General features: G+C 42.2%; 2 protein-coding genes across 2 annotated transcripts; one reads left to right on the plus strand and one right to left on the minus strand.

Moving 5' to 3' along the window:
• Positions 1–371: 371 nt before the first annotated feature.
• On the plus strand, positions 372–12952 carry slc9a2 (solute carrier family 9 member 2). Its single transcript, XM_037109745.1, has 13 exons — positions 372–894; positions 991–1205; positions 1286–1534; positions 4755–5005; positions 5100–5317; positions 5614–5813; positions 6062–6151; positions 6238–6308; positions 8423–8590; positions 8723–8828; positions 10635–10751; positions 11168–11255; positions 11960–12952. Exons 1-13 carry the CDS (start codon positions 630–632, stop codon positions 12367–12369), a joined length of 2448 nt encoding a protein of 815 aa, XP_036965640.1. The 5' UTR covers positions 372–629; the 3' UTR covers positions 12370–12952.
• Positions 12953–13084: 132 nt separating this feature from the next.
• Positions 13085–19812, minus strand: mfsd9 (major facilitator superfamily domain containing 9). Its single transcript, XM_037109746.1, has 6 exons — positions 19465–19812; positions 18181–18268; positions 17024–17067; positions 15891–16020; positions 14892–15101; positions 13085–14805 (listed from the first exon to the last, which is right to left on the minus strand). Exons 1-6 carry the CDS (start codon positions 19549–19551, stop codon positions 13931–13933), a joined length of 1434 nt encoding a protein of 477 aa, XP_036965641.1. The 5' UTR covers positions 19552–19812; the 3' UTR covers positions 13085–13930.
• Between the last annotated feature and the right edge of the window lie 960 nt (positions 19813–20772).

Below are 20772 nucleotides of genomic sequence, written 5' to 3' on the forward strand. Positions count from 1 at the left end.
ATTATTCTTTATTTATTTTTGTTTTTTCATTACATCAAATTGAATTCAAGAGGTAAGCTGCTTTTTGATTAGACATTTAAAGGAAGGAGCCTGTCTATATGAGCCAGATTCCTCACATATCAGTCCAGATCCATGAACCTTTTTCGGTGCGTAATTCATAACCCACTTCAGATAAAACAAAGGAGCTGTTTGGATTGAAAGCAAAGGTTGAAACTAAAGTCGCTCGGGGAACTGGTGTCACCGAAACTTGAAGAGCGGCCCCTGAATGGGTCGCAGGCTCAGCTCCACGCCCCACCCTCCTCTTATCGGCTCCAGGTGAGAGCCAATCGGAGCGGCGCGCGCGGCCGCACCCAGCCTGTATCGGAACTCGTGGACGCGCCGCAGGTAAACCACAGGTGTGTCGTCCCGCAGTTTGAAGGGGGGGCCAGCGGGAAACACACGACCGTGAGCTGTGAAGAGACTCCAATTAAGCTCAGCAGAAGAAGACGGAGGAGTGAGAACATGCCAGAACTTTAACATTTTAAGAAGCTGAGCTTGACTTTCCCCTTTGGCGCATCAAGGTTGGATAGAGTGATTGACAATCACGTCAGATTGGATTACCGTGTGGGGGGCTGCGGTGTTTGTGCGACATGGATTTACACTTCTTTAGACGAGCAGGAGTTTTACTCCTTGTTTTCACGTTGCTAAGTCTTCTGCATGGCTCCAGAGGAGAGGTCCCACCCAGGCCAATCACCGGGGTCACGATTTTGCCCCCGGTTAAACCCGATGACGGCCCCCAGGCGTTCCCAAACGCGGACAAGGCGAATTTACCAGTGTTTACAATGGACTACCCAAGAATACAGATCCCGTTCGAAATCACTCTCTGGGTGCTGCTGGCTTCATTCGCAAAGATTGGTGAGTAACAGTTACACGTGCCCAGGATGTCAACAATAGGTGTGGACACAGGTGGATGCTTCTTTCTTCTTTCTCAACTAAACCCTCCTCCCTCAGGTTTCCATGTGTACCACAAGATCACCATCTGGGTGCCAGAGTCGTGCCTCCTCATCAGCATTGGTCTGATTGTGGGTGGCATCATGTTCTCTGTCCACGAGGAGCCCCCTGCTGTGCTCTCCAGCAACGTCTTCTTCCTCTACATGCTGCCCCCCATCGTCCTGGACTCGGGCTACTTCATGCCCACCAGGCCTTTCTTTGAGAACATCGGCACGGTCAGTTTTCCTCAACAAGATGCGCCTTCTCGGTCTCCTACAAAGGCATTCATTTGACACTTTCCTGTCTGTGTGTGCAGGTGTTGTGGTTTGCAGTGGTGGGGACTCTGTGGAACAGCATCGGCATTGGCATGTCCCTGTTTGCCATATGCCAGATCGAGGCGTTCGGTGTGCAGGACATCAACCTGCAGGAGAACCTGCTGTTTGCCACCATCATCTCGGCTGTGGACCCCGTGGCCGTGCTGAGCGTGTTCGAGGACGTGTCCGTGAACGAGCAGCTCTACATCGTGGTGTTTGGGGAATGCCTCTTCAATGATGCCGTCACTGTGGTGAGTAGCCTGAGATGGAGACTGCAAGAGTGTGTTTGATGCCGTGCAGGTTTGTGGGATTTGTAGGCATCACTTGGTGTCAAACTAGAGCTGAGGCCTGCTGCAACATGTTGTCCCGCTTTGGACGCCTCAGGGCTGCTGTTTGGTATGAAAACATGCCGAGCGAGGTGCCATCACATGTGGTATCGTTTGGGACAATGGAGTGTAAATTGGTTCTGCAACCAAATACACCTTCTGTTCAGGTTAGTTTAGCACAAAATAAGGATACACACACATTACATGAATAAGACAGTAATCACAGTGCAGGATGGGGAAACAAGCCTTAAAAAGCCTTATACTCAGTATCAACCCTCTATTCAAACAAATAGAAGTATAATGTTGTTGGTCATCAAAACCAAAATAAACAACACATCGCTTGAATAATGAACGCAAAACACAGGCAAGCAATGTGAAAACTAGAAAAATAGATATGTTCAGTCAACAAAGGTGCACTGTGTAGTTTGTAAATAAACAAGCTGTCCTTAAAGGACAACGCAGCGTCATACTATTTTATGTTGTTTATATTTGGCGGACCCTGCCACCTTTCTAGCTTCAAACAGTGTTTTGGGACCTTATTTTCCTCTGAGAACAGCTTGTTTATTCAGCTATGGAAAAAATAAATATTTCTGAGTTTGCATTATTAAATGATTAATATTGTAAATGTGAAAATGTTGCAATCGAATTTCTTCAGAACTACATAGTGCCATTTAAAGATGACATAGGGTGGGGTGATATGAGCTTAAAATACTATCAGAATATTTTTAGGCTATATGGTGATACAGGACGTATCTCACAATATTTTTACTTTTTGTTTGGTGGCTCTCCTACCAGGATAACAATATAAAATCAGTTTTTTTGCCCAGCACTTTAACTCATCAAAAACAAAACAAACTAACAACGAATAGCGTAAACGATATATACATAAATCCCACAAGCAAACATAATAAAAAAGTAGTAAAGTACAGTAGTAAAAAAACCCATACAAGCAAAAACAAATAAACCTAGCGTAAATGGATATATATATATATATAACTAACAGACAGATTTTATGTGTGATTAAAGTAACCTTGAACCTAAATGTTGTCATGAATAATGATTTCAGTAAAATATTTAATTTTTTTTTAAAAACAAAACTGAGTTTGATTTATGTCAGAGATGAGAGCAGTGTTTTGCTCGGCACATCAGAATCACACACAGTATCTAATTAAGGAGACTCTTCTAGCTCCACCTACGAGTCGAGGCCCAGTTTGGTCCCTTTTTAATTTCAAGACTGCTATTATATGAAATAGAAGAACGAGTTTCATGTGTCCAAAGCTTTTCCGTTCTCTCTCTGAAGGCACAGCTCAGGTTTCTCCAGATACTGAACTATTGTGTTCACTCTCTTCTGGGTTGGTGTGCATGTATGAGAAACATAAAGCGTGGGAGGCGACGGCTGTGATCTGGTGAGACGGCCAGCGAGGGATGTGACTTGAAATTGGAAGTGAGGGAATGCTTTTAAAGACCTGTAAAACAGATGTGTACTCAGACCTGAGCACTATGCCTCTTGATAGCTTCTTTACTTAGATGTCACCAAACCAGTTTGTGAGGTCACTGTAGCGTTGGGTGCTGTGGGAGGAGTTAACACACACACGATTGTTTGAAATTTGAACAATTCCAGCTCTACTCAAGTTTCCCCCCCCCGCCCTCTTTTTTATTGTGCTTAAACACACCTTCCTACTTGACCCACCTACCTACATTTACCTGTCCTTCCCTTTTGGTGTGGCAAGCCTTTTGTTTAGGACACAGTAGCAGAGCTGAAAAGTGCAGACAAACATTGACTCAGGAGACCGGGTAAGCTCAGGCGTGGTCTGTACAGAGAGCCTCATGTTGCAGAATTCATCAAACAAGAGATGATATTTGCCAAAAGTGCAAGTGCATCTGATGAGCGCTGCATTCACTTGTTGGTTGAGTTATCCTCTGTATCCTCGATATGCAAATTTCAAACAGGGAACTGATGTCATGTTACTCTACATGCAGATCTGCTTTTAATAAATGTTGTCGTTTTTTTTAAATGGACCAATCAGTTCCTGGTTCCTTGTTTCTGATCTTTCACAGGCTTGTTACTCAAAGTGTTTGAGTGGATTTCAGGTTCTGTGTTTATCTCATAAACAACAAATCCAAAAAAAAAAACCAAAACCAACGATGGATTTATCCCACTGACAGGTGTTGTCTGACACAGACACAGTGCATCCTGCTGTGCTGTAGAGTTTCAGTGATGATTAGTGACTTCAGTGAGACTCAGTGCGCATCGGATGCATTTGATTGAATCCCACATACTGTTCGCCGCCCAATTGCTGTGTATGTTTATTCAGTCCCACAATCTGTGGCTGAAAATTGCCCTCAAAATTAGGGAAGTCCTTTACCTGAAAAAGTTTGGGAATACTTGAATATATAATATAATATACCCCAATTGTTCATAATACATTTAAGTTTCATGTTATTCATAAATGTAGTACTCGTTGGGTTGAAGTAATAAAGAACATAACAGAAAATGGAAATACTTAATTGATGTGGTTAAGAATTGTGCAGAACTTTAGTAAACTGTACTTGGCTATATTGTTGTTACATTTTTTTTAAAATTGGTTTTGGTTTTACATGTATTAAAGAGTTCTTTTTAACACTGCTCCTGGGAAACTTGATCCTCACAGTAGCCACTTGCTAGTAAACATTAAAACCCTTTCCTTATTCTAAATGAAATATCACAACTTTAAACTGTGACTGAGCGGTTGTCTCTGAGCACCATAAAGGTTCCACATACTCTCTAAAAGCTTCTTCCCTTCTCTGACACCTTTAATGGATTTGCGCAGTCATAGAGCAGATTTTAAGAAAAACATAAGTAAGACTGAAAGAAAATGTTGCCCTTGTTTATTGTCAGAGTCAAAGGCAGAACAGAAGGTTGCTCTGGTAAAAGCTCCCTTTCCTGTGAGTCACTCGGTGTGCTAGCTGAAATGAGATTATCAAATTGCAAACAGTGCCGAGCAAATATTTCAGTAAATCACTGTTATCTGCAACTGTGTCATTAGAGGCCGCAGCCCCTGACACCACCCATGACCTCTCACACTGGTGTGTATGTGCACATGCGTGCATGCAAAGCTGCACTGTGTGTGTCTGCGTGTGTTAACTTGCCTGCTTTGTTTTTAAGGTGCTGTACAACATGTTCAACTTCGTGGCGGAGATGCCGGTAGTGGAGCCGGTGGATGTGTTCCTGGGGGTGGCAAGGTTCTTCGTGGTCGGGCTCGGAGGGATGGGTTTCGGCGTCCTGTTCGGCTTCGTGGCCGCCTTCACCACGAGGTTCACCTCCAGGGTCCGGGAGATCGAGCCCCTCTTCATATTCATGTACAGCTACCTGGCCTATCTGGTGGCCGAGCTCTTCGCCATCTCGTCCATCATGGCGTGAGTAGATGTCAACGTTTTTTTTTTTCCAGGAAAAGTTTCAACGCTGAAAGGATGCATCAGGGAGACGGCTGTTCTTCATGTCTCTCTGCAGCATTGTTACCTGCGCCCTCACCATGAAGTACTACGTGGAGGAAAATGTTTCCCAGCGTTCCTGCACCACCATCCGCCACGTGGTCAAGATGCTCGGCTCCATCTCCGAGACCCTCATCTTCTTCTTCCTGGGGGTGGTCACCATAACAACGGAGCACGAGTGGAACTGGGGCTACATCCTGTTCACACTGCTGTTTGCTTTTGTATGGAGAGGTCTGGGTAAGGAGAGGGCAGAGGGGTATCTGGGCAGTGGTGGAGGTCAGGTTTTGTTTGAGTCGGCTTCTGTTGGTTTTGTAGAAGGGTTAAAGGTGCTCTGTGGAGTTTTTGAGCACTATTACCATTTTTTTTTTTAACAACAAAAGTGCGTGTAACCAGGCAGTAATTTGGCATCATAAAACCAAAACACTGAGCTGAAACAAGCTCCAAAGCTTGTAAGTGAAATCATCTGTGGGCTCATGACTACGGCTTTAAACTCAGCTAAAGCACAATGACATTCATCCACTCTTCCTTTCCAGGTGTCTTGGTGCTGACTCAGATCATTAATCCTTTCCGCACCATCCCATTCAACATGAAAGATCAGTTCGGTCTGGCCTACGGCGGCCTGCGAGGCGCGATTTCTTTCGCCCTGGCCTTCACTCTCCCTGATAACATCGGCCGCAAGCAGCTCTTCGTCACTGCCACCATTGCCATCATCCTCTTCACTGTCTTCCTTCAGGTAAGAGAGCGGTTACACTCAACACATCGTGCACAGTTGTTTTGGTGTGAATCCTTTGGCATTCAAGCTCATATTATTATGATTTACAGTCTAAATGAGTGTTTATTAAGTTTCAGGTAAAGTTGGAAAGTCTCTATAAGAGAGAAACAGACAAGTTGAATCTTTCTCTATGGATGATGCTCATTCTTGTCAGGTTATTATTTCCGTGCTGCAGAGTTTCTGATCTCTCTCCCTCATCTGTCCCACAGGGCATCAGCATTCGACCTTTGATTGAGTACATCAACGTCCGCAGAACAAACCGCAATCTTGACACCATTAACGTCGAGGTTCACTGCAGGGTGAGCAGCGGATTGAAATTGCTGTAAATGCGGCCAACAGTGTTGGTTATGGGTACATTTCTAAACTGGTCTCCCTTTGCTCTCAGCTCATGGAGCACACCATCGCTGGCATAGAGGACCTCTGTGGACAGTGGAGCCACTTCTACTGGAAGGACAAGTAAGAGTCCGCTTACCAAACAAAAAGCTTTTACGTCATACTCCTGTAAAATTGCCGTCTGCAAAATGTACACATTATATTTAAAAGTAGTCACTGGTTCATGTCGTTAAGTTTAAGGAGGAAGAATCTGCATTGAAACTGGAGGATTGATGCCAGGTTTAGTTTACCTGCTCTCAGTTTCCCTCTTTGTGTTTTTTGTTTGACAATGCCATTGTTCACTCTGGGACTGTGTGGGAATGTTGACAGCCAGTCAGACGCTGGAGTCGTGTTCAGCTTCCGGCATCAGCAGTTTGCTTTATTCCTCTTAGCCTTGTATGTCAATGTACGTACTTGCATTACCTTAATGTGTTATGCTACATATTAATGTAATGCAATACAAAACTAATTTTCTTTATCCTCCTGCTGCGATTAGTTTACATAAAATCTAAAGATTTCTTCACCTAATTTGTGAAAAACCCAAGTTAAGTTGTAACACTTTCTGATGCATTTTGTTAATGTGCACCATGCATGGTCAGATATGGACTGTATTTATCACACGGACATATTTTATACTTGGATACCAGATACATCGTAAATTTTGTCATATATGTTGTCCAAATATGACCTGGTTTGAAAATGATCAAGTTAGGATTAGGGCAGTTTTGTTTATTCTGAACATGAAATCTGTGACTTTCATGATCAGAGAGTATTATTATGGATATCATCATATTTTGATCATATCTTAGTATATTTTGCCAATAATATTCTTGGGGCTTTGCGCTGTGCAAATGGATTGATGCTGTAGTCTCAAGAAGACAGGTCTCTGAGTGAGAATGTATTCATTTTGACCTTAAGTCAGCGTAGAAAGTTGACAAACAGTTTTGTTCTGAGCCAAATTACTGTTGGCACAATACAGTTATTATAAACCAAGAATATGTCATAAGCCCAGTGATATGTGATAATCAGTGTTGACTTAATATAAAGTCTTGCCAACGGATCTATATTTCTCTGTTGTAACATTTACATTTGATGTATTCTGGTAAGAATCAATGGTACTTTCATAGAATTACATTTTTAAAACAGCTTCAATAATCCAGAACATGTTGTATGGAATATGATGTTTAATACGCAGTTATGCTGCTGACATACATACGGAATTAAAAAAAAAACAGAACAGAAGAAGAAAAGTAGTCTTGTACGCAGTCTGCATCATGTTGTCCATACTCGCGTCCAATATTGACACTTGACCAGATCAAATACAAACATACAAAGCTTAAATATTGTACATATATATTTATGTACGTGTTTTGGTTTCTTTAGACACACTTTCCTCCTCTAACCTCTGTTTTTACTTGCCTTGTCAAACTTCTTTCCCCCTCCAGTTTTCTTTCTCCTCCTCATGGATTTGTTGACACATTCCTCATGTTTGTCTTGTCTGACGGGTTCCTCAAGTCTCAGAATGCAGATTTTTAACAAGTCGCAACAAGCTGTGAGGTCGACGGTGCAGAGACACACAGAGCTGTTAGAAATTGTCACATGGCTTTGTGTTCAGGTACACCGGATTTTTGTAATCCACAAAACATTTGTGGAGCTTCACAGTGAAATAGTGTTGCGGTGTTGTCCCTAAACAACTGAAGTAGCTGGGGGACTTGTTTTAAAACTTACATAATCCAAGTCTCCTGATGCCCCGGGATCCCAGTTTGAATCGAGAAGTTAGAAGTAGATTTTAATGCTACGATGGAGATTTGGGCACAAAAAAAGTGTATATGAATCACCAGAAATGTTTTGTGGACTACAAAACTTCATCTTGTCTTCCCATCAGCACGAGGGTGGGGAGATGGTGACTGAATTTTCATTTTGGGGTGACCTTTTCCTCTCCAATCCATCAACAAGAACTGTTTGCGTAGCCAAAGCCTGATGTAGTTAACTCCATTGTTGTCAAAACTATTAAAACCGCATCAATGAGCCCTGCCGCTGCACTGGCTGACATGTTCCTTGTTATGAACACACTGTCCGTTTCAGTGTTTTTCAGAGCGTTTGTTGACAGTTAGACATTTTTCTTCCTGCACTGTGCATGGCTGGAGATTTTGCACACACACTGATTCTTGTAATCCCATTACTTCCCTCCACAACAGATTTATGAAGTTCAACAATCGGATCCTGCGCAAGATCCTGATCCGAGACAGCCGGGCAGAGTCGAGCATCGTGGCGCTGTACAAGAAGCTGGAGCTGCAGAACGCCATGGAGATCCTGGACACAGTGACCGGAGACATCAGCGCCGCTCCGTCCATCGTCTCTCTCTAGTATGAAACCTCCGCCTCTGCCTCTGTGTTTCACTGTCACGCCGCCTTCTTGTTGCCCGTGTCAGATAAAGGCGGCAGAGGAAATAAGGTATTTTCTCTAAACATCTGTTTTTATCTGATCTTATCTTTTAGTGAGGAAAAGAAAAGCGCCGCTAAACCCAAGAAGAAGTTCAAGGCCGCTGACCTGAAGAACATGCACGACATCCTGTCCAAGAACATGTATAAGATCAGGCAACGGGTGAGATATACACCAGTCTGTCAGGAGAGCAGCTGCGTGCACATTGATCTTCTTTTAATCAGGCAGCTGTTGATACTAAGCTACTTTATACTTCTGCTTCACCACGTCGAGAGAAATATTTTATTCTTGACTCCATTACATCTTGTACTATATACCTCGGGCAGGTTGAAGTAGTAGTAGTTACTATTCAGATTATTATTTTTTATTAAACTACACATTCTAAACCTATTAGATACAGTACATTGTCATTTATAAGACCAGTGGGATCTTGATAATGGATATCCCAAGGATACTAAAAATCTCAATAATGTCAAATACAAAATCATCACAGGCAATTTCTGCAGATACTTTGAGTACATTTTAATGATAATCCATGTTTACTTAGAAGTCATTTCACCCTTTTACACATAACAGTGTATTTATTGTTGTGCTGGTACCTTTTTACTAAAGCACTGAGGCAGTTACCACTACAGGAAAAATGGACAACATGATAAAGTACAGGCAGAATCATTCAGTCCTCATGCATTTGTGTTTTGCTGTTGTTTTAGTGAGCTTCCAGCTGCTTCCAGCACACACAGCGCTGTGAAATCTGAACTCTTGTGTGTCTTGAACGGATCAAAAACATTTGACCAAGCTGAAAGTTTTCCATCTACTAAAATTAAGCCACATGCTTCTCTTTTAGTAGTTGTGATTTCCCCTTTGTCTTTTTATATTTAAAGGCAGCAGTGGCTGGAAAAGATGAGAGCACAGCATTAAATTATATTATCATGTGAGCTGAGACATATTTGTCTGTAATTGGCTGGAAGTTGAACAGTTGCCATTTTCATCCCCGTTTCCTCTTTGACAAGAAACTGGACGGATTCTTTTCTGTGACGCCTTCCTCAAACACAACGATGTGATGACTGCAAGCTCACTGAAACCGGGAGCTGTTTTGCATGGCCACAGACTGCGGTCGGCAGTACTTTTCCATTAGTGACATGACATCACCCTTTTTAGAAAGCGCACGGAGACGCTTTGATGTTCAGAGAAATGGGGAGCATGTGCTTCTGTTCTTGAGTAGACGATTTGTCTGATTACCTTGAAAGTCCCTGTCTTCAGGTCTCTCGCCCGTCTTCTCTTCACATGCAAACAGTTCTGTCTCTGTCGCCTTCTGTCTGGTGTTATGTTGTTTTCCTGACATGCTGACCGCGTCATTCGGGAAAATAGCTACATATTCCCTCTTGAAACTCATATCACGTTAGAGTTGTTTAATTTCATCAGTGTTTACTCATGCCCTTATTTATTTATATCAGGTGGAAATGCAATTTTCACTCCGAACAAATGAGTATTAGATTAGTTCCTACTCTCTGATTCTGTTGACCTCTTCTGAAATAGAGAAGAGCATCTTTGTTTTCACAATGACAATGACAACCTTTACAGCGTTTGAGAGGTGGTAATGTTTGTTCAAACTAATAGCTGCAGGGCAGACAGAGCCATGTTGACGATGATGGGCACTCTGCGTAGTGGAAGTTAGTGTGGCGACTCCAAATAGAGAAACACAGACCCTTTACAGCTCAGACAGGTGTGGCCGGTTTTGGTTGAGTAATCTGAGCTTTAAAGAATGCCGTCTCCCCTCAAAGCATCTTAACGGCCTGTTTTGTGTCTGCCTTTGTCAGCGGATATTGGCGACCTAAAGGTTATAGCATTGTGACCACCCTGGCTTTATTACAGACGGGAAACGACAGAAATGGTGGAGCCTGCTGTGTGATGTTGTGTGTTAAATAATAAGTACATTTTTCTATTTTTTTATTTTTTTTTAAAATCCAGACGGTGGCATTCACGGGCAAGCATGCCCTTCCCAATGACAGCCAAACAAAGGAGATACTGATCAGACGTCACGCCAGCATCCGTCGTAGCCTCCGACCTGGCAGCTTCCAGACAACGGTAAGCAGGAATACCTGAAGTATTATACATGTGTTTGTACACTGAGTATGCTTTCAGCCTTTTTTTTTTAATGTTATGCCTTAACAAACTAAATAAACTAATTCTCTTTGTTTACCTGACCAAATGAAGTGAATAAATAAACTGAGCAGTGATGGGGAAAATAAATATTACTTTGTTTGCATTATTACCTCATTAATATTGCAAATATTAAAATTCTGAGTTTGAATTTCCTCTTAAAAATTACATAGTGCTCCTTTCAAAGAAAGCACAGGAGAGCAGGATTGGATCTCACTGGAAGAAGGTTGATTAACTCATAACTACACTGAGCTGAGAGAAAACAAATCACACATTAAGTTTCACTTTCTTTATCCTGCCATTCTTCGTTTTCTCTGTCATTCTGCCCACCTTATTCTCAGGTGGTGCCCAAATCCCAGAAGTATTTCTCTCTTCCTGCCGGGAAAAGTCTGGACTCTAAGTTTCCTCCTGGGAGGCTGAGCTACACAGGTGAGACTCTTAAACCACCGTTAGCCCCTCAACATCTAATGTCCCCCTTTGATTTCACTTTAATCTGGCAATAGACGAGTTTTCTGCTTCAGCATATCATTCAGAAGCATTCACTTTTTTGCCTGCTTTCACATCTCCATTGGAGACTAAATGAATGAATAAATTGATCCTCTGTTGTTGGTAGTTGCCACTCTGAGAACAGAAAGCAATCCTTTTTGTCTTGGCAATAGTGACACCAGTTAGTCAGTTATAATGCTACTTAGAATAAGCATTAGTTTAAGCTTTTATTGTTACACGCAGCCCCTTTTCAGCAAATGGAACTTGCTCAGGTATTAGTTTCTGGAACACAAACCTGCAGCATTGAACTTTTGTCTCCCCCTTGTGGCAGGTTCTCTTCCATATACTCCACATTAGTTGCTGTGGCACCTCCCCTCTTCAGTTCTAAAATGTTTACAAAAAAATGTAGCCACAGGTGAGCCGGTGGAAGGTGTCTCCACAGACACCTCATTTAAAAACTCTGGTAAAACACAGAGAGATTCGTCTGTACTGAATTTGAATGTAAAGAACTTTTAATTGCATGTAAAAGTTCTGTACTCCTGCTTTAAGACTGGACTTGATAGCTGTTTTTTACACACGGTTATATTGAATATAATGTGTTGTTATGTCATCATAAAAATAACTCTAATTTTCTTCACCTGTCGTAGACGATCAGGAAACAATGTCCGAGGTGGCGTACCCCTCCAGTCGCTCCCGGTTTCGGCAGCCGGCCCGCTCCTCCTCCAGAGCCATGATGCCTCTGCGCAGGTTGGACACCCTACAGGAGGCGCCCTCTGTTGACACGCTGAATGAGAAAACAGGCCGGACAGAACGTGGAAAGTCCAGAACAAAGTCCTCCTCTAGTGACTCCCGCGTTCCTGCTCCTCGCCGTCACCTCCCCCCCTCCGCTGGCAATGACAGCAGCTCAGAGGATAATTTAAGAAATGGGCAACATGAAGTGGAGCAGGAGGAGGAGCAGCCTTCGTCTCCACCTCCAGCCTGGGCCGCTGAACCCAGAGACAACGCAGCACAAAACCCTCTGCTCAGACGGCCTCAGTGGAACCCTAGGAGGATGTGAAAGAGTCCCTGGGCTCTCAGAGAGCAGCTGGACTACCACAGACTGAGTCTCGGGATCTCAAGCAGCTCCAGGGACTTTACAAAAAACTGGAGGTCTTTTCATTTCTTATAAGAGGTGAACCCACCTCCCAAATGAGCCAAACTGGACACTAATACATTGAAGTCAGATGTCAGAGAGCTCAGTGCACTAAAAGTGAAGAAAGTGAGCCGTTAGTTTGAAAGATTTTCACATCACAGACATTCACATCAATGTGATTTTTAAATACATTTCATCTTTCCCCATGAGCTTTTAAATGTTCAGATGGTGTAATTTAAACTATTTTATTTTGAATTATTTCTTAATCCTTAGATGTAAATATGGTACTTTTTTGTATTTAATTGCCTATTGTGTGTGTGACAGTCATATGATTGATGATAAGGTTTTGTGTATAGGCCAAATTAGTTTAACATGAGGATTTATTGCTGTGCAGTACAAAGTACTCTGGAAGCATTTTGTGTGTCTGTTACGCTGATGGACCTCATGAATCGGGGCCCGGTTTGTTTTCTTTTATTGTAATAAATGTTTTGTTGTTTGAAAGCTGTTATCAGGCACTCTCAATTACACCTCTGATCCAATGTAGGTTTATAAATGTGACACTGAAGGCACCGCCATAGATGAATGTGAAGATAACAGTGTTGATTTCAGAGTTTCATATACAATGTAAAACACCACAGACTCGCATACAAAACTTTGTTTATTCCTTGTGACTTTTTGGCATTTATAAACATTACCATTTTTACGTCTTAACATTTAATGTTTTGACAGCGGTGGTACTCGGTATACAGTTAAATCCGTCAAATCTCAACATCTTTATTAAAAGTTCTCCTAAGTCAAATCTCACAAATCTCCAACTAAAATTCAAGAATCAGAAACCAGAGCAAGCAGCTGCTCGTAAGCCACCACAGGAATTATTTCTAATGCAGTGCATCAGCAGAAACAACTGACTGAATGAGGTAAAGTTTGTTAAACTAATTTATTTTTATTATTACTATAACAGTGTCAACTACCATGTGACAGTCAGGCTTTCCCCACATTAAATACAGTTCCAGCTCATTTCTGGATGTCTGAAGTGTTACTACCTTTAAAAGGAGGATCTCCTCTGTCTCATCATCAGCAGGCAGACAGTAACACCAGGGACTTCGGAGACTGTAGTGGTTAGAAAATAAGATTAAAAATAAACGTGCACTGTTTCCAATCAAGCTGTCCCAAGCAGTATCTGCCAGAACAAGGTCCATATGTTTCTGTCTGTTCAGACCTCCTTGTATTAAACTTTTCGGCCCTGACTTCACATCGATGCTTTGCTTGAGTTTCAAAGCTGCTCTTCCTGAGTGAAGGACTGCAGTGCTGGTGTTGACGAGCCACTCTGACCCTGCATCTACAGACGTGTGTGGCAGAGGCCTTTGAGCAGGGAACATCGTACCTACTATGAGTCTGCTGTTCATCTTCACAGCTGGCCTACAAATAAGGGCACTTCTCCATGTGGTACATTTGCATTCATTTTCATAATTTTAAATTTGTTCAGTTACTCAGACTTTACGAGCTTGGCCGTTTTTCTCATCCCCCTCCCATCCCATTTAGGGATCCTGATGAGCAGTAAACCTACAGCTGCGAGAGCGAGGACCACTCCCAGGCTGGGGGGACCACAGGGGCTGAACTCCTGGGCCAGACCAGAGAGGAGAGGGGCCAGGATTCGACCGACGGCTGTGACTGACTGCCCGGCTCCGATCAGAGTCCCACTGGCCTGGACCCCTCCTCTCTGCAGCTCCAGGTCTGTGATGCATGTCCGTCCAATAGAGGTGGAAATGGCCAAGAAGCTGGAGGTGAATAACACCTGCCACACACTGGGTGCAGCAGCATACAGAAAAATTAACGAGCAGGTCAGAACTGTGGAGTGGAGCAGCAGAGCAGCCATGTTGTTCCCATACATCTGGGTGACCGGCCCCACCAGGAACCCTGCCAGGGCCCCCAGTGTGCTACCGTAGCTGATCATATAACCCGTCACCTTTGGTTTGAGTGAAAAACGCTCCTCCATAGCCAGAGAGAAATTACTGTAATAAAGCATGATAGATATGGCCATCAGAAGTCGCACCAGGAACAAATCCCACATGTCAGAGGAGGCCACCATGCGGATCCTGGTGCCCACTGAGGACAGCTGTCTCCAGACAGGCTGGAGCAGAGACACCTCCATCCACCTGAGGCCACCTCGGTGGTTCCCTGGAGCTCTGGGTCTTGGGTCAGTCTCTGCTGTCGACTCCATGCAGCGACTATTTGCATGAGAGCCATTCTGAACTGATTTACTGTAGTTGTTATCACGACAACCTTTTCGTGCGTCGTTGCTGGAGTTTGTCCCATTACGATGAACATGTGCCTCGCTCCATGGTAGCATCCATACCAGTCCTGGAAAAATGACCACATAGTATTAGATAAATGTTTCAAATACAGGCTCTACTTAAATCAGTTACTTCTCTGCGCTGTCTACCCACCTGCATTAAGAAGGAAGATGGCTGCACAGGTAAAGGACGAGGTATAAAAGCCGCCCTCATGCTCCGTGAGGTAGCCACCCACCACAGGACCCAGGATGAAGCCAACACTGGAGGCTGCATTGAAGTATCCCATCACCAGAGGGCGCTCTGACTCAGACACCAGGTCAGACAGCAGGGCTCTGCAGATGGACAGCGAGTGCTTGAAGAGCCCTGAGACAGAAAATGGTCAATTTACAGTGACATTAAGAAACTGGTGGAACTTTAAGATAAAGGTGGTGGTCATTCCTGATCATGATCATAGCTTTGCAACTTGAGGCAAAAGGTCATCTAAATATGCACATAGGAGAAGTTCTCCTTTCAATTTACTTACATTTACTGTATGTTATAACCCAAAACTATGTTTTCCTAAACTTAACAAGTACTTTTATTGTCTAAACCTAACGAAACAGTGAAGAAAACCGCAGGGAAATGGAAAAGAATGGTTAACTTTGTATGGAAATAAGAAGTGAACTGTAAGAGAATATGTTCCAGCCCTAAACTTAGTCTCCACAGCCATAAGAGCTTCCTCTACTCATTCTATCACACTGGCACATCTTAGCCCCAGATTTAGTTGATTTACTGGAGATATCCTCACAAAGTCTGGTCTAACTCTGCTCTGGAGCCAGCAAGCCCTAGACTAAAGTTGAGATAAGCGCAGTTTGAAAAGCACTCAACCAGACGATATCAGACACAGCAACTGATGAACATTTGGAAATATTGTGAAATTACAGATCAATTGACATAGCAGACTGCTCTGATTGTTACTAATAACTGTATGTTGATACCATTCCATTTGAATGTCCCAGTAAGACATGACAGAGTGACAGTGGTGCCTGAACTGAAATGCAAGCAAATAAATAAAATCAATCGATGATTCATTTGAATATTTGCACCTGTTATTTTCCTCTTGCAACATGTCAAAATATCTTCTGTGAAAACGACCTTTGGTCTGGGACTTACCCACAGGTATCCGTGCGAGGACGAACAAAGCGATGCTGGTGGACATCCCGAGCAGGCCGTAGCCCAGAGCGCTTAGCAGCAGACATGCCAGCAGAGAGTACCGCCGTCCCACCACATCACTCCAGCTGCCCTGCCAATCACACAGGAAATGACGCAAAAGCACAAACAGAAATCAAACCGTCCTGCAAAACATGTGGATGTGCGAAGTTCAGGTCTAAATTTTGGTTCCAAGTCACTGACCATAGAACCAAATGTCACTATCACGGATTAATGACAAATCCCAACAAACGGAAATAAACAGTGAAAAGTATTTCCAAACACAAGATGTGTATAGAGGAACTAAATGCAATTCCCTCTTAACCCAGGAGCCTTGGTCATTATAAAAGCTTTTATTCAATTCTCACCCTGTCTCCCCCCCCTTTCCACACACACACACACACACACACACACACACACACACACACACACACACACACACACACACACTGATGAAATAATGAAATAAGGACCAATTGAGTTTGCTGTGTTCTGGATGTAGCTTGGTGGGATTTTCATAGAGACCCAGCTGTTCACGTATCCCTACGTTTATCAGGATTCAGCCGGTCTGCACGCAGGAACCAACAGATGACTCCTTATCTGTTTAATTTGTCGCATGACCCCTGAGAATTAAACCAATTTCTGGAGCCGGGGGTGGCAGGAAAGGGACGTGGAAAGCGGACAATCTTTTGTCAAATGCTATGCTTATTGTAGAGCGCTGTGCACGTGCATTTCTCAACAGTTTGGACACCAGGTTTTGTTTTTACAGTGTACCACTCAAAGGTCAGTTCATTGATAAAATATCTCAGAGCCAACAGAGGGCGTTCAAAATATCTGTGTAAAAAGAGTGATATCTGCGTATAACTAGTTGTCACTTGTATGTGTGAATGTGTGCAGACTGAACGTATTGTGCGACCACAGCCAACCTTAAACAGACAGTGTTTATTGTTTCCATGAAATACCAGAGATGACATGGAATGCAGCCATCCTGGCCACTAACTGTGAGCATGCCTTGTCTAGCAGGGGAGGCTGAATAGAAGTTAGAGACAAAGACAGATGTCCAGGATTTTTAAGAGGGAAACAAAGTCAGTACTTACAACTATTGTGCTTGAGAAGAGCTGTAAGATCCCATATGTAGACCCTGGAACAGTTTCCAAATTTTAAAACAGATCACAGAAGAGATACAGGGCATGTGTTCAAATCCATCATCATGCTAAGATCATACTGACAGAAAGTATTAGAATCTTTCACCAAGGCTGCATGATATTGAAAAAACTGCCACTGCAATAACTTAAACTGATTTTCAGCAATATATGCAGGGATAGAGACAGATATGGGAACTTTCAGATAATTTGAATAGCATGGAGGCTACTTTGAACTACTTTGTGACACATTGTTAACATTCATTTATATATTTATATTTATATCATATATATATATGAACAAGAGTTCAGTTTGAATGCAACAAAAAACAAACAAACCCCAAAACACATATTAAAATGTTAAAGAGCTGAGTTAGTTAGCATTGCTTGACTATTGTGCATGCACAATAGATGTCAAGATCCGATGCTTTTTAAATTACTTTGTGTACTTATTTATCATTACTGTTTTAATTTGTCGCTCTTTGTTTTTTTCCATCCCCCTTGCACCCCTTATCAATGTTGAAACGATACTATGGCTAAACATCATCCAAGTGATGTGAAAAATGGAAAATAGTGATAACAGCACAGAACAATGGGACAGTATTGCACATTACACGAAGAAAGTACACAGTAGTTGAAACCAAACGAAAGCGTAGGAGCAAGGCTGCGAAAACTATTGCCTTGTACCACTGATTAACCTCTCCATCATTTTCCAGCTAATGCACCAATCATTAATTTTGTTAAATGACATAGAGGTGTACAAAATGAGATTGAACTGAAATTAATTATTTAACCGGGAGAAATGACGTGTGGCATAAACAAAAACAAAGAAGTGATCCCAATTGTCGATCAGTAAAAAAAATATGTAACATCATGGAGTTAATTATGCCAATGTGTGGGGCTTTGTTGTTGCAAATTATTTGTTTGTTACTTCAGAAAACTAACATGCCTCTCTGTCTGTGCAGACTCCAACGAGCCGACAATAACTTGATTGGACGTGTGATGAGACTTGTCAGCTTGCTACCTAATTGAACATACACTCTAATGATCCTGGAGTACATCTACTGTGAGGCAACTTAAATAGATTACTTTGTGCAATGGACATTATTTACCTACAATCCCAGCCACAGTGGGACTCGCTCCAAGAGCTTTCACATGATGGCTCAGCAATGGGATGATCATGCTCACCCCAAACAAGTCCTGATGAAAACAAACAAAAGTGAAGGAGAGAGAATGAGCCCAGCAGAAGGTATCCAGCTGTTAACACTATCAGGATTTTATCACAACAGAACCTCTGAACAGAATGAAACACATAAATCAAACATGTGATGTGAAGCCAGTGTTCAGTATTCAACACAGAGCGTTTAGAGAGTTTAGAGGCCGTTGCAACAGTTGAAGAATGTCACTGTTCATCCTGTTTGTCTGCATTACTGGGATCAGAGCTGATCCTGCCAAGCCCTTGATTGAAGTCACACAGCTCTTCATACAGTGTTCTTACCACTAATTGCTTAACTTTCAGAGGCAGTACTGTCCCCAGCAGTTTCTCTCTACTCTGCTGTGCTCGCTGTGCCAACAATGTGAGTTGCCTGGTCACCTTTAATTAGATAATCACTTAGCCAGCAATGCAGGCTTACCATAAAGTTAGTTTTACTGAAGGTCAACTCATACAAACGGCATCGGTGTTACTTGCTGTCCACATCCTCACAATTACACTGGCTTGCTTGTATAGATTGAGATTGCATGAGATTTCACCGCGTCCTTCCAGTCAGTAGGTATCCCAGTCCAGTTGGCAACATGTTTTACTGACAGTGATGGCCTGAAGAGGCGACCCTCAACACAATCAGAGGTGTCAAAGCAACCTGCCACGTTCTGTAACATTTCCCTTATCTCGTAGCTACACTGCTTATGGATTTCAAAATTACCTACACACCAAGTGAGTAGTTTTTTATTTTTTCAGTGGCTGGACAGCATTTGTGGTCCAAAGTCCAAAGCTTAAAATGAAAACAATTTTCCATGATGCCACAATGAGTCTGTACTCTGTGCTGAGTTCACTGACCTTCACTTCAAAACATACTAAACTCTCACTAATTTTTACAGTCAAAACGTTTATAGCAGCCTTCAATAGCTATGACAGATAGAGAGTGTGTGTCAGAGCTAGCTACATTTTACTCGTTTTAAACCAAACATAAGAATGTACATTTCATTTACATGTTTAAATCCCCTGCTAACACCCTAGGAATAGCCTGGCCATTTATTTTAGCTCAGTTTGAACACCGAGCACATCTCTTCTCTCTGAATTATGAAATGTAGGTCTTACATCATGACTTTAAGTTGTCAAAACATGTCCTCCCCAGCCTGCTGAAAGCAGCGCCGTCAGGTCTCAGTTAGCTACTCACCATGAAGCCCACAACATAGATACATTTTATAATGCTCGTCCGTCCTCTTGGTTTCTGAATTAAAGTGCTACATTTCTGGTTGTTCATCCTCCCGCTGTGACAGCACGGCTGCAGGCAAAGCGGAAGCGCTCCTTCGCTCGACTGTACACCATCCAAACAGAAAACACGTCCAGGCAGAGCTCTCGCACGCAGGGGGGTGGAGGCACACCGCTCGGTTCAACCGTCCGCTCAAATGTGGCATGTGTCGGAGGAGATGTTTCTGAAGGATGAGGTTAAAGTGCAAGTCTACAGAAGAAGCTGACTGTTTGAGTCATGGTTGGTTTCTCATGTGTTGCACTGCCGGGTTGTCTGGTCCGACTCTCCCCGCCGCTGCGCTCACAGATGGTATCGTCCGATGACGTCACATAACTAAATCGAGGTTATCCTTATTCATAAACACATAACCCCGTTTGTTTTTTAATTAATTTGTCTTTAAAATATTGTCTATATTGAATAACTTAATTAACTCTAGGTCTATTTAGTTTGCTTTGGTTTCTTCTATTTTGTTTGTATTTATTCGACTTATTTATTTCAATAAATTCCTCAAACATCTGTTCATGTAATGTTTACAAAGTTATCAACAAGCTGATATTTTGCATACTTCTGCTCTTGTTCTATTGTTCTACATACCAATGCACTAGGCTCACTCCCATGATTTACATTGATAGAATCATAAACACATTTTTGAAACAAAAATGAAACAAAACAATAAAACAATAAATACACAAAAAACTGTTTAAACACATGATTCACATGAGCCACTCATAACATAAATTATAGTTCATATTGTTTGTTCTTAAGGAAATTAACATAATCTTCAGGTCTCCCCATGCTGTTTTCAGCAATAACACTTAAACTGATTTTTAAAAAAAAATTGATTTACACCACCTGCTGGACAAACCGAGACATCCAAAACATTATGAGTAGCTCAACACAAATAAGTCAGGGATGATATTATGGTAACTTAATCAACAATTAACATTACAGTGTTGACAAAGACTATGTATTTTTGTTTTACAGCAAAATAACTTAACACATATAGGCTCACAGTAAAACACATGGGCAAATGTAGAGCCTTACAGTTATTTGTACAGCATTTTAAGAGTACAATAATGACAGTAACACATATACTGTGTGTTACTGATGTGTACTGTTTTTTTTTTTAAGGTAAAGTATTTGAGTATATACTGGATGATGAGATGCAATAGCTGAACAGTTAAAGCTTCAGAAGATGCAATTTTCTTTTATAATTAATACATCAATGATGAA

Source organism: Acanthopagrus latus, chromosome 9, assembly GCF_904848185.1.
Source record: "Acanthopagrus latus isolate v.2019 chromosome 9, fAcaLat1.1, whole genome shotgun sequence".
NCBI lineage: Eukaryota > Metazoa > Chordata > Actinopteri > Spariformes > Sparidae > Acanthopagrus > Acanthopagrus latus.